The sequence below is a fragment of the Prinia subflava genome, chromosome Z (genome assembly GCF_021018805.1).
Source record: "Prinia subflava isolate CZ2003 ecotype Zambia chromosome Z, Cam_Psub_1.2, whole genome shotgun sequence".
Taxonomy (NCBI): domain Eukaryota; kingdom Metazoa; phylum Chordata; class Aves; order Passeriformes; family Cisticolidae; genus Prinia; species Prinia subflava.
Window position 1 is genome coordinate 35251039 of NC_086283.1, and position 14106 is coordinate 35265144.

At 39.5% G+C, this 14106-nt stretch overlaps 1 protein-coding gene across 4 annotated transcripts; it reads right to left on the reverse strand.

Moving 5' to 3' along the window:
• Positions 1–376: 376 nt before the first annotated feature.
• Positions 377–14096, reverse strand: NMRK1 (nicotinamide riboside kinase 1). Of its 4 annotated transcripts, none has more exons than XM_063423551.1 (9): positions 13709–14096; positions 11695–11754; positions 11183–11273; positions 10492–10540; positions 8928–9090; positions 8781–8852; positions 7728–7825; positions 6695–6784; positions 377–5007 (listed from the first exon to the last, which is right to left on the reverse strand). In XM_063423551.1, exons 2-9 carry the CDS (start codon positions 11721–11723, stop codon positions 4946–4948), a joined length of 654 nt encoding a protein of 217 aa, XP_063279621.1. In that variant the 5' UTR covers positions 11724–11754; positions 13709–14096; the 3' UTR covers positions 377–4945. The 4 variants fall into 4 exon arrangements, with proteins under 4 accessions (XP_063279621.1, XP_063279620.1, XP_063279623.1 ...); XM_063423550.1 differs by having other exon boundaries at positions 7716–7825; XM_063423553.1 differs by lacking the exon at positions 377–5007 and adding an exon at positions 5047–6323.
• Between the last annotated feature and the right edge of the window lie 10 nt (positions 14097–14106).

Sequence of the window (14106 nt, forward strand, 5' to 3'; positions counted from 1 at the left end):
CGCTGTCTGTGCCCGTCCCCGCTGTGCGAAGCGGCACGGTGGGGTCGCCCAATGGCGGCACTGGCGCTGAAGCACCTCGGGCATAGCGGAAGAGGATGCACACTGCCGGGCTCCTCGGGGGTACCCAGGCACATAAAGTACCGCCTCAGCAGCCAAAACCCGACTCCGCCCGACTGCCGTCTGCAGGCTGGGGTCAGGTGCACATCCAGCCCCTCTGGCAGGCAGGAGGGACAGCGAGGTCACTGTGCTGAAAAAAGGCACTACTTCACTTCAAGACGGATGATGTTTCCTGGGAGAATGGGGAAAGACCAGCTGTGCGGAGGGAAGAGCAAGGTGTCTAACCATACGTGATTTCCCCCCAAAACGGACTTTGGCCTGGATGACGGGCACATCCTCCTCCAACAAAACGTGTTTGACGAGGTTCAGGCACCATGTCATGCAGCAAGTCACACCATATACCTTTCCACCATGCTTTGAGAAAAGGTGGCTGATACAAGGCTACCTCATTTGTAAGGGCCTGTCCCCTCAGTCTTAAAAACTAAAGAGCACTACCACCTGTCTGTTCAAAGACAGGGGCAATCATTCAGTAATCCAAGTAACGCAACAGGAATAGGAAAGGTTAACTTCCTCTCTGTGGAAATAGGAGCATCGGCATCCCAAAAAAACACTTCACTTTACTCTCAAGCTGCTCCTGTTCTTTTATAACTACAGTAACTGACCAGACAATAAATGGACACTGGACATTGTTTTCAATGGCAATGCCAGAGAGAAACCAAAGACATACCCAGTTCGATGGACAGAAGATTCATTGTTCCCAAGTGGGTATGTAAATTAGGAAATGTCATGTATGTCACAAAACCAACATCTGAATCAATGATACATAGTCTAAACAGAAATTTAGCTTTTAGAGTTTAAAGGTTAGAATGGGAACCACAAGCTCTGAGAGATAAAAGGTTTGTTCCTATTATATGCGTTTATGACTTGTCATGTAACATCAGGAAATAATTTTCTAAATATCAAACAATATACTTGTATTTCTGTCCTTACATAAAAGCCATTAGCTTTTTATAGAACAATCACCACTTTTATTGCTCCACATTTCTAAATATATACAAGACACTTAGGAAAGCTTTTTTACAGCTGTGACAGCCTGAAATTGCTGCCAGCAGATGACAACTGTCTTGGGTTGGAAAATGTAACCAAAAATGTGTATTCTATTTTCATCTGTTGAAACCAGTTGGGAGACACTGTTCTTTATCTCTTGTAATTCTAGGGAGGGAATAGGGCAGATGCCTTCTGCTAATGGGACACCTGATAACACCAGATATGGCAGTGCCTTCTTATCTCTTCCTCCACCCATTGTCCTCCGAGGGACATCACCTGTGAATGGGCCATTTATGGCTTCTCACATGACTGATAACATTACTTCATTCCATTGTGAGATGCTCCACTCAGTGGGAGGAGCCAAAGCCTTTCCACCGGCATAAAACCAGCCATCCTGAGCACCAATTTGCCGGTTTTCTACTCAATTCTTGGAGGAAGACTGGAGTCATCTCGCCAGCACTGGACTCTTCTTTTCTACAGGCTGATGTCCACTTCACAGAACAATATCTCTTACTCCAGGAAGACTTATTTGGACTGCTTCCAACACCCTGACAACAGGGTGTCAGGATGTGTCTCTGACTCTCTCAGGGTTTTCTAAGACGATGTTTGTTTGCTTGTTTGTTTTTTGTATTACTGCATTTGCATTTTTTAATATTCCTAGTAAACAATTGTTATTCCTATTCCCATATTTTTGCCTGAAAGCTCCTAATTGCAAAACTGTAATAATTTGGAGGGAGGGGGTTTTTACATTCTCCTTTCCAAGGGAAACTCCAGTTTGCCCTGACAGATACCTGTCTTTCCAAACCAAGACGACAACACTTCCAGAAAGGTACCTATCCTTCACTAAGGAGCCACAGACTTCTGTCATGCAGCTCTCCCCAGCCACTTCACAGCTAGCACAGCCCTGGCAATCAAAAGGCATTCACCAAGAGCAAACTAAAAAAAACCAAAAACCAAAAACCAAAAACAAAACCAAAAAAACCAACAAAACCAAAACAAAACAAACAAACAAAAAACCAACAAAAAACCCCAACAAACCATGAAAACCCAAACCAACCAACCAACCAACAAAAAAAAAAAAAAAAAAGAGGGTTTTTTTTTTCTGTCAAAGGCTGTACCACCTTGTCCTGGTTTGAGGGGCAAGTGAGTTTTCCAGGTAGTTGTGGGAAAAGTAAATCAGGTTTTACGCTGGCACCTGGAGTAGCCACTGAGAGGTTGGACACACCTCTAAGAACACAAGGAGTTAAAAGCAAGGACTTCAGAGGGATTGCCCTCTTATTGGGTTCCGGTTAAGGTGAGCACACATCTCTCCCCTTCCCCCCAGCTTGTGGGGCTGGGTGGGGGAGGGAAAGAGCCATGCAGAGCCTCTTCAAGACAGAAGGGTGGAAGACTGTGGACCTGCCCTCTGTCCCCGTTCTCCATCTCCCTGCCCCCGGGAGGGAGAGATTGCCACTTTGGCGCTTCGGAACTGATATTGGCAGCAGCCGGCAGCGGAGAAGGAGCGGGGGCCGGAAAAGTGCCCAGCTGTGTGGGGAGTGTCAAGCCTGCAGCACTGCCGAGCCAGAGACTTTTAACTCTTTTTGAGGCAGAAGAAAACTTTTTCCGGACATTGCTTCTCGTGACTGGTGGTTTGAGAGAAGAGAGAGAGAGACAACCTGGGACTGAGATGACAAAGGAAGACAAAAAGAATCCCAGATGGGCAGAGATGAAGAGGAGTGGCTTTTTGGGCTGGACTTTTCTTGCATAATGTTAGCCATAGACTGAACCTGAGTCCTTTTGAACACAGACTGTATTTTGGGTGGATGCAGTCAGCTCAACTTTGCTACAGTGACTGGCACTGTAAGAGTGGAGCGAACAGAAAAGAGAGGAAGAGCGTGTGGTGGCACCCTCTGCCCTCAGGGAAGATCTCTGTCCTTGAAATCCTCGGCTCCAGGGGAAAGATGGGGGGAATGCTGTCCTGAAAATGAGACTTGGCCAAGCATCCTTAAAAGAGCCCTATATGCAGCTTTGACCCATGGACAGTGGTGAGAGCACTGGACATGGAAAGGAGGGTGTCACCCTGGCAGACTTCTCCGGGTGGTGCCATGGAAACACAGAAGGGTGGACCTGTGTTTCCTGGGGGACAGTCTGTGGTGCGAGAGAGACTCCTCTCTCCCTTGCTGAATTGAAGATTAGTTTTGTATGAGAGGTGATTGTTTTGATTGAGAACCTAGGGTTTTGTTTGAGCGTAGAAGGGTGGAAATTGGGGGAGGAGAAGAAATGTTCTGGGAAGTTTTCATTTCTGCTTTTTGTGTGTTTTTTTCTTTTCTATTTCTGTTCTTATGTAGTTTAATAAAGTTTTTTTCTATTTTTTTTTAAGTTTTGTGCCTGCTCTGCTCTGTTCTTGATCACATCCCACAGTAGTTGTTAGGAAAAACATATACTCATAGGTGCACTAGCATCTGGCCAGTGCCAACCTTTGACACACCTTCAAACCAAAAGCACTCTGCCAACATGACAAGTTACAGGCTAGCTCTGTAAGCTTTTATAATGGCACCTGAAATAGTTTATCTACCAAGCAGACTCAGAAGAGTTCACTATCTTTTGTGGCTTAGTTGCTGCAGCAACTGGCAAGAGCACACAATATTGGCAAACCAGGTGAGCCTAGTCAGTTTCTACAGTCCATCCATGATATAGCACTCCTTGCTTCTTTTACTGCTTCTTATGTGTGAACTGTCAATGAATTTTCTGGATCCCTTCTGAACTTGCTGGTACTGCCACCTTTGGCATTACATCTCAGAAGGTCAGTATCTGCTGCATAAAGTATCATCTTTATCCCTGTGAAATATCACCTTAATATAAATTGGTCAATCTGTTTCAAATGAGGAAGTGCCCCCCAGACCAGTATTTGTAAAACATGGTGAATACTAGTTTTGCTTCCACTTGACTCACAGCTTTCAAGGTGTTGTAAACTGCGGCCCGTTTTCCCCTTGGTCTTCTCTCCACAGGGAGTGGTCTCCTTGCAAAGCAGCTTCTCCATTCCCTTGACATTTAGTTGCCCTTCTTTTAATTCCACTATGGATTCCCTCTAAATACAAAAATTACAACTGCCCAGCTCTGAAAACATGGGTCCTGGTCTTACACAGGAGCCAAGTTAGACCACCTGTTTTGTTTGGAGGGAAAAAATAATAATAAAAAAAGCAGCTCCAAACTGTGGCATGATCACAGAAGAACTGTGAAAGATCTATGCCCCAAGCTCTTATTACAAGTTGCTGAAGCTCAAGTTCAGTGCCATGTATATTCCAGTAATGACTTGCATTACAAATGCATAGATATGTATTGGAGCTCATCTACCATTTTTCCCTATAGGAGGATCTAACAAAACTGAGCTCCTTGCCACAGCACAAATGTTGGACTGCTTGAGAATAAAGTCAGGTGATACCATTGTTCATTCCATTCCCTCCTCTGAATCACCACGTAGAGCAGGTGGAAGACTGGCCCTGTGGGAGGGACCCCACTCTGGAGCAGCAGAAGACTGTGAAGAGGAAGGAGCAACACAATCCCTATCCACCTGTGCTGCTGGGAGACAGGAGGTAGAGAATTTGAGAGGGAAGTCAAGCCCAGGAAGAAGGGAGGACTGCGGGGGGAAGGTGTTCTATGATTCCTTCTTAATTCTCATTATTTCTGATTTTATTTGCAGTAAATTAAAATAATTTCCCCAAACCATGTCTGTTCTGACTGTATGTGAGTAACTGCTGAGTGATCTTTCTGTCTTTATCTTGATGCATGAGTCAAGATGCAAATCCATAGCATTTTTCCCCTCTCCTGTTGAGGAGGGGAAATTAATAGAGCAGTTTTGGTGTCAAGCCAAAGTCAGCCCATCACAACCATTCCATGCATTAGCTAATCTCTTCCAATTGTACCCTTTCCAAAGGGAAATAAAAACAAAAATACAGTTTAAAGTCAGACAGTCCATCACAGCATATCAGCAAATGCAAGATGAAGTATTTTTAGTGCAAAATAACAATACAAAATTATATTTGGAAGCACTTTGCTTTAAACACAGCTGTAATCTGGTAACATCTTTTTCTTATTCATAGATTTAGGACTTTCACAATAAAGTACTACATTTCAATCATTGACTAGTTCAGCTGTTACATATCAAGCAATATAATCCATACTTTGCTTTCCATGTCTGTAGTTTTATTTTTATTCTGGCTGATAAAAATATAACCTATTGTATAGAAAATATAAGAGTTAAGATGTTACTTATTCAGCAATATGACCCAATTTCTCAATTTCCTAGTTTGCGTAAATATATATACACAAATTTTATAACAAAGCTTTCACATTTGTTTAACATTCCAGTTCTCTGAACATTTCATTCACATTTCAGTTTCATTTCACTTTGAACATGAGTTACAAATATTAATAACAATTATTTTTTTCCTTCCTCCTCCCTGAAGCATATATTTATTATCTAGTTGTCTGTGCCATCCCAGTCAATCTCTGCACAATATATGTACTATATCTTGTTAGTGATCCATCTCCATTCTATACATCTCCATCTTTTTCCAACAATCTGAGTCCTCTTTAAGCTTGTTTTCATTTTATTAACATCTATTTCCAACTGCTCTAAACAATACACAACACAAAAATTACTGTGCTAACATCAGGGAGGTATTTAGCAAGTCTAGCAAGTCTAAAAAACAGCTTACCTGGGATTCAATCAGTTACTGAATAAGCAGCACAACAACTTACATAAACTACCACAGCTAGGTCCTCTAAGCATGTTTATCAGTGATTATAAACTCCTAAAATTATTAGAGGCAATCACTGTCATTCCTATATGATCATTTCAAATTGCAATCATCCATGTTCAGATATGCTTGTTAATCCAACAGAGGTACATCTGTATGGTTTAGTTTTGCACACAAAAATCTTCATGTTCTTTAAAATGGACACATTCAATCAGAGTTAAAGCTCAGCCAAAGCAGGACTGATTAAAGGAATTTTAAAGAATGCACTGTTCATACTCCTAAATGGAGTCTCTGTCTCCATATCCAAGAGAGGCTTAGTAATTATTTACAAGAACTCTTGTGTTATATGAAGTAGCATTACAGTCATACACACAGCATTTGCTCTGATGATTGGCTTGCCATGTAAGACAGTCTTGCTATTTTCAACTCATATCAAATGGAACCCAGGCTTTCTACGTTATCATGCTGTGACCTGCTGACCTAAAATAAATATAAAATACATATCTAACCTGTAGTGTTTACAAGTGACATCGCTGTATATTAGAAAGTAATTCCACCAACACATTTGTTTTCATTGATATTTTATCCCATATTCTTTCTCTTCCCCATTTTTTATTATTATTTATTGTTATTATTAAATAACACTGGATTCAACCATGACCTTAGAACATCCCATTTCAAGGAACTTTTAACTGAAATTGACACAGAGTAATGAGCAAATGTGGTACTGTAGCACACAAAGAAATATAGATCCATATAATTCTTCTAGTATTTTCAAATAAAAGTGTTAGCTTCTTGTTAACACAGAATGGGATAGATATATAGATAACATTTCCAGTAACATTACTTACTTTCTTCCCTCAGCTTGTTTAATTCCTTGATTATATCACTATACACATAGGATAAAAGCTCCTCTTGGGATTTTGTTCCATCCAAATAATCTAAGAAAGAAAAAAGTAGTGTTCATGAGATCTATACCGGCTATCTGTAATGGCAATTGGCAAAGTTTTTAGTATTTCTATAGATGCTATCAGAAGAGAAGAAAAAAAAAACCACAAACCAAGAACAGCACCTCTCCTTTTCCTCTTCTCCAAACTTGTTTTACATGTTTAAAAAAACAACATAATGGAAAAGTATTCTAGTTAATTCATTTACAATTTTTTGTGGTACAAAAGTCTCCATAACGTAATGGTAATTATGCGAGGATAGTGGAGCAATGGACTAATTTGGCAAAAAGGTTTCTGTGCAGTAGGTAACTTCAGGTTCCTCCGTTTCAGCCTTTGAGCAAGGTCTGGAAGAGCACAGCCAGAAGCAGTATGCTAATGATGAAGCAGCCACCCAATTCTATTCCCTTCCCTCTGGCCTCCACTCCAGAAGCAGGTAGTCCAAGAGCTGTGTAAGTGTGAACATCACACAAACTTGTGGCACTGCCCCAACAGCTGGCCCAGCTTTGACAGTTCTCATGCAAAACTGTTGACTGCAGTGTGGACAGTCAGCACCTAGAAAGTATCCTCAAGGCTTAACCAGGTTTTCAGTTTTGTTCTGAAGAACTCTGCCAGTGCATCAGCTATCATCTCAGAAGCTTCTTATTTAGACATATGTATGTTATCTTAACAAGATATCTTGTTAAGTGGGCTTAATTAGTGATCAGAACATTTCTATTTTTAACTTCCTAATATTCATTATTAAATAACAAAACAAAAATCCCTATAGGCTTGAAATAGAAACCAACAGAAATGTTAAAATCTACTAAGTGCCACAAAAACATTTGAAGAAAGTCTTGTCCCATTTAAAAAAATCCCATAATTCAACAAAAACTGCACAAGTGCCACACTTAAGCACTTTATAAGTTTAAAATTAAGGATACCATACCAACTTGCATACTTGCATTCTCTTCCAATTCATTTTTGTATTTCAAATACATAGGCCACACGTGTCCATCGAAGTACCCTGGTGTATCTGCTGGCTGATAGACTCTGGTGCTACACAAAAATATATATGCATTCCCATATAAGTTTTATATTTTCCCCTAGTGTTAGCTGGTAAAATAATAGCTTACATGCAAAATAAGAAAGGATGGCTGTATTTTTGTTGGAGCCAAAGAGGCTCCTTTGTTTTAATTCAATCTGTGATATGAACTTGTGCTGTCTTTTGCTATCTTGCCTATTTCTGCCAATCAAACAACATTTAAGATAACATAAAAGTTTGGAGGTTTTAATTGTAAAAGGTATTACAGATAAATTAAACACTATTGACACTATCACCAAAATAAGCTACTTTTTCTCTTTTTATTAGGTATACAGATTTCTCAGGCTTTAAATGACTAGTTGTTCAGTCTAGACTCTTCCATTTTGGACACTAAAGTCTTAGGTAAGTCTAGTGAGAAACCAAGAAAGTGGTATCAACCAAAGCCAGCTGAATGCAGGATTTCTTCACTCAGCCAGTAGATTCTGGCTTTGTGCACACATATCATTCCAAGCACTCAAATTGCTCCAAATTTAGAGGCAAGTCAGACACTGACTCAATAATTTAGTTTAGATCCACGGTAAAATTAATGAACAGTCTAAACAAAACCATTCTCTAAACCTACATATGAACATCATTACTATAAGAATAATCATCAATTAACCATATTTAACCAAGAATAAGAGTACTTAACATTTTTTCTTAACCATTTCTAATTTTAAACATGGTTTTACTCAAATATGCAATCAGTAATTAAATAATTTATCAGGACAAGTGTTAGTAAAACACTTAATACTTTAATAACCATGTGCTCTAAAATAAAAACCAAATCAAACCAACATCAAACTAACAGAGGATAGATGATCTTAATAGCATACATTTTGCAAGCACTGAAGAAAAGCTAGTACAAAAGGACCACTTCAGTTCATGGGGTGCCATGACTCTTTTTAAACAACAAGTCCATAATCTTACCTCCTTCTCCTTTTGCACTCTTCATAAGGAAGGGTCAAAAAATACCTTCTATTCCACAGTTTATTAAGTGGCCTGAAATAATAACATATTTAATTCCATCTTCCATTTTAGAGTACCTTTTAATTGAGGTTACATATTATTGCTTACTCATAATTGTAAAGGAGAAAGCCTTCAACGATCAAAATATAAACATTTTTCAGACTGTCACATGTTTTCTGTGCCTCTTCTGTCACAACACCTGAGCTTGCTGGGCTTTTCATCCAATTGTGAATACTTGTCACCATTTCATCCATATAGAGGGCATCAAGTACTAGATAAAAACAAAGTTAAACATCCCTTAAAAACAAGGAATAAAAGAAAAAAAAAGAACCCTCAAGTACTCCTATGTTAATCAGTATGAATCAAATAATCTACATACAAATTTCAACCAAGGGGAACAGGATTACCCCAAAGATTATATCTGTAGTTCTGTGTTTGCTAGTGATGATTTCCTGAAACCAAAGCTTGCACCAGGATTGGGGTATTTCTGTTGGGTGTAGTCTCTTGGAACTTTATAGCATCTAATATTGTCTGAACTGAATTCACAGCTTTTCACTTCCAGACACAAACTTCAGGGACTGCTCTCCACTTTCACAACACTTGTAAAAATTTACTAACTCTGAGACCTCCACATTTCTGTCATTTGTCAGAGAGGGGAGTGGACACTCAACATTTTTTGCTTTGGGTTTTTATAAGGTTCATTAGGTGGGCATAGAGAGAGCTAAAGGAACATGGTGTGCAAAGGAAAACAACACAATGTAACACCTGTTTCTGTCTGTAGATACACAAGAATATATTGAGGAAATACCAAATGGTGGAAATAAGGCAGCTTTTGGATACAATTACAGTAAACACATTTTTAAAGAGCTTTTAAGAGCAGCATTTAACTTGGATATTTGAATAAGAATGTCCAATGTATCCCTCTAGTTTCACATTCCATTTACATGAAGTCTAGAAGTTGAGCCAAAGACTGCATAGCTGGTAATTACCAATTTTCAGGTACAACTGGAGGGTCTGACCAATATTCTCAGCAATACATTTTGTGATCACAAAGTATAAACAGAGATTAGCTACTAACCAAGCAACTGTTTACAAGTAGATATGACCTGACACAAAACACTTACCTAAAGTGGATCTGCATCTAGACATCTCTAAGAATAAATTGAGCCAGTATTTATCATGAATTCAAAAATATATGGTCTTTATGTGAGATCTGACATGAAATAGATGTCAGGATAGATCCAAGTTTTAACTGACTTGGAAAACCCAAGAGTGATATCCCATGAGTTCACTAGCAAACATGAAAAAAAAAAAAAAAAGGGGCCATTACCAAGTGATGAGATTAAGCTTATGCCAATACTGCAGGACAAGACTTTTAACTGAACAGTACCATTTGTTACAAAACCAGACACAAGTGAAGAAACAGAGGAAAATATTCAAAAGAGAAAAGGTAAGGTCAAGCACTAGCTTGAGCTATTTACTAGTTAAGCAAGTTTTCTTAAATATCTCAGTGAGCTGAATGAAACTAAGAGAAGGATTGCTCTGAAGCAATCACTTGTTTACTGCCTTGCTTGGAAGGGAAGAGACCACAGGAATGGGGTGGAAGAAATGCTGAAGCTCAGCACAACAATTTCAGTACAATGTTCAAAAGCAGTGCACCAGAGTTACTGACCATCATATAGCTTAAATCCACGTTCATCTGTTTCAACTTCAGACTCTGGCTGAAGGGGAAAAAAATTAATTTTTTCAAGGTTGTTTTTAGGAGAGAGATGCTGAGAGATATATACCCCGGTTACAAACATAAGGGTTACACACTTTTGTATCCAACTGGTTATATTAATCTGCAACATTTAACTGATGTAAACAATTGTTAAAATACACTACAAAAACTTTACTTAATCTAGAACAACAAATACTTCAAATCATATGACTTAAGTTCATTAGAGTTTTACTAGAGAAATAAGAGCTCCTGCACCCTCCATAACAAACATCCCCAACATCAACACACAAGCTCTTTTGACTTGGGAGACAAAGAGCTACTTCTTGTTGTATGGATGTAGGCTTAAGACAGTATCATTAAACTCATTAGCACAAAGGATCTTGAAAAACGCATCCATCACACACCCACCCCTCATTTTAAAAGAGTGGCAAAGAAGACAGGAAATTTCTTTTGGCTGAGTATATTCAGTGGTTTGGCCACTTAAATTTCAATTACCCCAGGGCTCATTTTACGATTCTTATGAAATTAACATTACTTCAAACAGCACCAATTTTAAAAGTTCATCAATCGGAGAACTGAAAAAAGAAGTGAAATCTACTCAAGCCTACTTTTACCTAACAGGTTTTTCCATTAAAACTGTTACCTTAAAGAAGTCATCTTGAGAGATTATATCACAGTTGGGAAGCATATTCTTAAGTTTTTCTGCTAGAGTTGTTTTCCCTCCATTTGTTACACTGTTAGAAAACATTGTAAAAAGTTCACCAAGGCAAAAGTTAATCTTTTAAACATATGTACAAGCTCACACATACATTTCTATATAGTTATATGCAAAGAAACAATATAACTTCCCCCAAATTTTAGTCACATTAAATACTCTCTGCCGCAGAAATTTTCTGGCATGTTCCAACAGTTTTCAGCAATCAGTACAGTAAATCAAGCAGTTTCAGGAAAGATGCTACAGACATCTGCACCTGAGGTCTCCAACAGACAGAAGAATTTCTCAAGAGTTACATGCTATAAAACTATACAATTATATGTTGCATTTGTAATCCAGTTTTAAAAAAATATGTATTCAGAAACAGAAATTGTATTGCATCATTCTGAGAAGAAGACTAGTCTTAAGCTGTAGAGGAAAACTAATTTTGTATAACTTACCCTCCAAGGCCAATAACCAATACTTTCATAGTTTGTTTTCTCCTCAGTTCTTCCTTTTTACTGTCAAAAACAACAGCCAGTGAAAAATCTTAATTCAGAAACAAGAAGGCAACTACGGTATTAAGAAATACCAATTATACAGATGATTTATTTTCTCTCCTGTTGTCATGATTTTTCTTTTAGCAAAGGTACAGTCAGAATCTCAGCTGTTTGTTCTAATGCTAACAAAAAACTTGCAATATATATGCCCCATAAACTCCAATGTATTTTATTTTTTACAGTATTTTAATAATTTGAAAGGAATTCTGGGAGACTTGGTCCTAATGATATTAATATCATTCAAGTTCCTAAAGAAAAGCACAATCACTAGCTCAAGCATTATCAATATAAAAAAGACTAAGACTAAACAGAAACTGTGGTGGCAAAACAAACAAAATCCTTAAGAAAGAGACAAGTGGCATGCTGAGGAGAAAGATGTTTTAAAATTTAATGAAGTCTTCTAACAAAGAGTATGTTCAAAACCTCTTTTATGAACCTTGTCTCAGCAATGTAATATTCACTGTCTAATTCACCACTCCCTTTCTGAGGGTATTAACAGCACAGACCATACAGATCCTCCTCTCTGCTCTACCACATATTAATCTGGAAGCACTAAAACTATCGTAGGGGCAGTTTAAGCCATGCTAGCTGACTTAGCATTGAGAAGGACTAGGCAGCACTTGATTTTCTACTCAAAAGATCGAAGAGTAAACTCTAAAGGTTAATTTGTCCACCCTGTTGCTGCCATCATATCCCACCTGAACCCAGCTCTGAGGCTCTGAGTGCCTGAACACCTTCAGTAGTCAGCGCTGCCAGGAGACACAATTCTGCCTTGCCCTAGTTCTTTTCCCTGAACTTTCTTCTGGAATAGGTATTTGCAGAGTACATTGTGACTTATACTGGAAAAATACTGCAACTGAAAAACAGTTCTGCAAAGACAGAGGGGAGTTCGTTTTCAGTTTTACATCAATTTACAACTATTTAACCACAGCAAACACCCTTTTTCCACCTGCTCTATCCTCCTAGGTCACACTTAGGAAGGTAACACCTATGACACCTAAGACCTGAAGGGACTGAGCAGGTAAAACTCCCTGCCTCTGAGAAACAAGTATCTGTATTGTACTAGAAAAAAGACTTGTTACAGGGCATCAGTATGAAAACAAAACCACACTGTTTCTGTGAAAGTAAGCTTTAGACATGTGTGGAGCCTGAAATAGCATCCTCTTGCATTTGGTGCAACAACTGGAAGTTTCACTGTTTCACATGTCTGTGATATGATCTTCACATGTTTTTTAATGTATGTTTATTTTTAAAAAAAGAAACAACAAAAGATATATCAACTAGTCCAAGCCACCACCCTTATGACAGCCATTGCTTTGCAATGGTGCTGTGTATCTACAGTAGTTAGCATTTGCAAGTTTTTTTAATTAGTATACACTGGTTTTCTAAGAATATTATAATTTTCAAATTCAGTGATAAGAATGCTTATAGTATTGGCTAACAATGCGAAGAGAGAAGACAGATAATTTGTTCTTAAGAAGCAATGATATTCAGGCTACTTAAAACGTAAGATAAAAAACATCTTTTCTAAAAATCGCCAGTAAGGTTTGTATTCCACAGGATTACCCTTTGTCCCACAAAGGATGTTATGCAACAAACCAGGCAAACTTGTTCACCTTTGGACTTCAATTTAAGTCATTGTCTATATGCAAATTAATCCCAGTCTACGGCAAAAAAAAAAAAAAAAAAAAAAAAAAAAAAAAAAAAAAAAAAAAAAAAATCATAAAAAACCACACCAACTCTTCTGCCGCCCTGAGAAATGTGCAAACAATATTTCAGAAGCAAACTTGTCACGAATGCTGCAACAAAGAAATCCTAAACTACTCTACCTTGGGTCAGTTTGGCTCTTTAAATAAAGCACAAACCCATGACAACGCTAACACATGTTGCTGTCACCCGGTTTTTAAGGGCATACCGCGGCAAAGCTCCCACGCACGGGGACGCCCGCAGGTGCACCGGACCCGCACCGGGAACGTCTCTCACGGCTTTGGGCCCGCACAGAGGGGCTGGTGAGCCTCCCGGCCGCGCCTCCGCTAGCCGCGGTTCCAACACTCGAGCGCCTCCGAAGTTCGCACTTCACTCCAGCCACGCCGCGAGGGTGCTAGGAGCACATCCTTCCGCCAGCAGCGCTCGCCTCGGGGGGAGCGCCCGCCCCTTACGTCCTGTGACGGAGCCGGCCGGGGCGTGCCCACCTCCGAGCCGGGGCGGCCCCGCGCGCTCGACGCCACAGCGCACACGACGCCCCAGTCGACTGCGAGAAGCGCCCTCGCAGCCGCCGAGGACACCCCCGTCCCTCGGGCCGCCCGGCCCCGG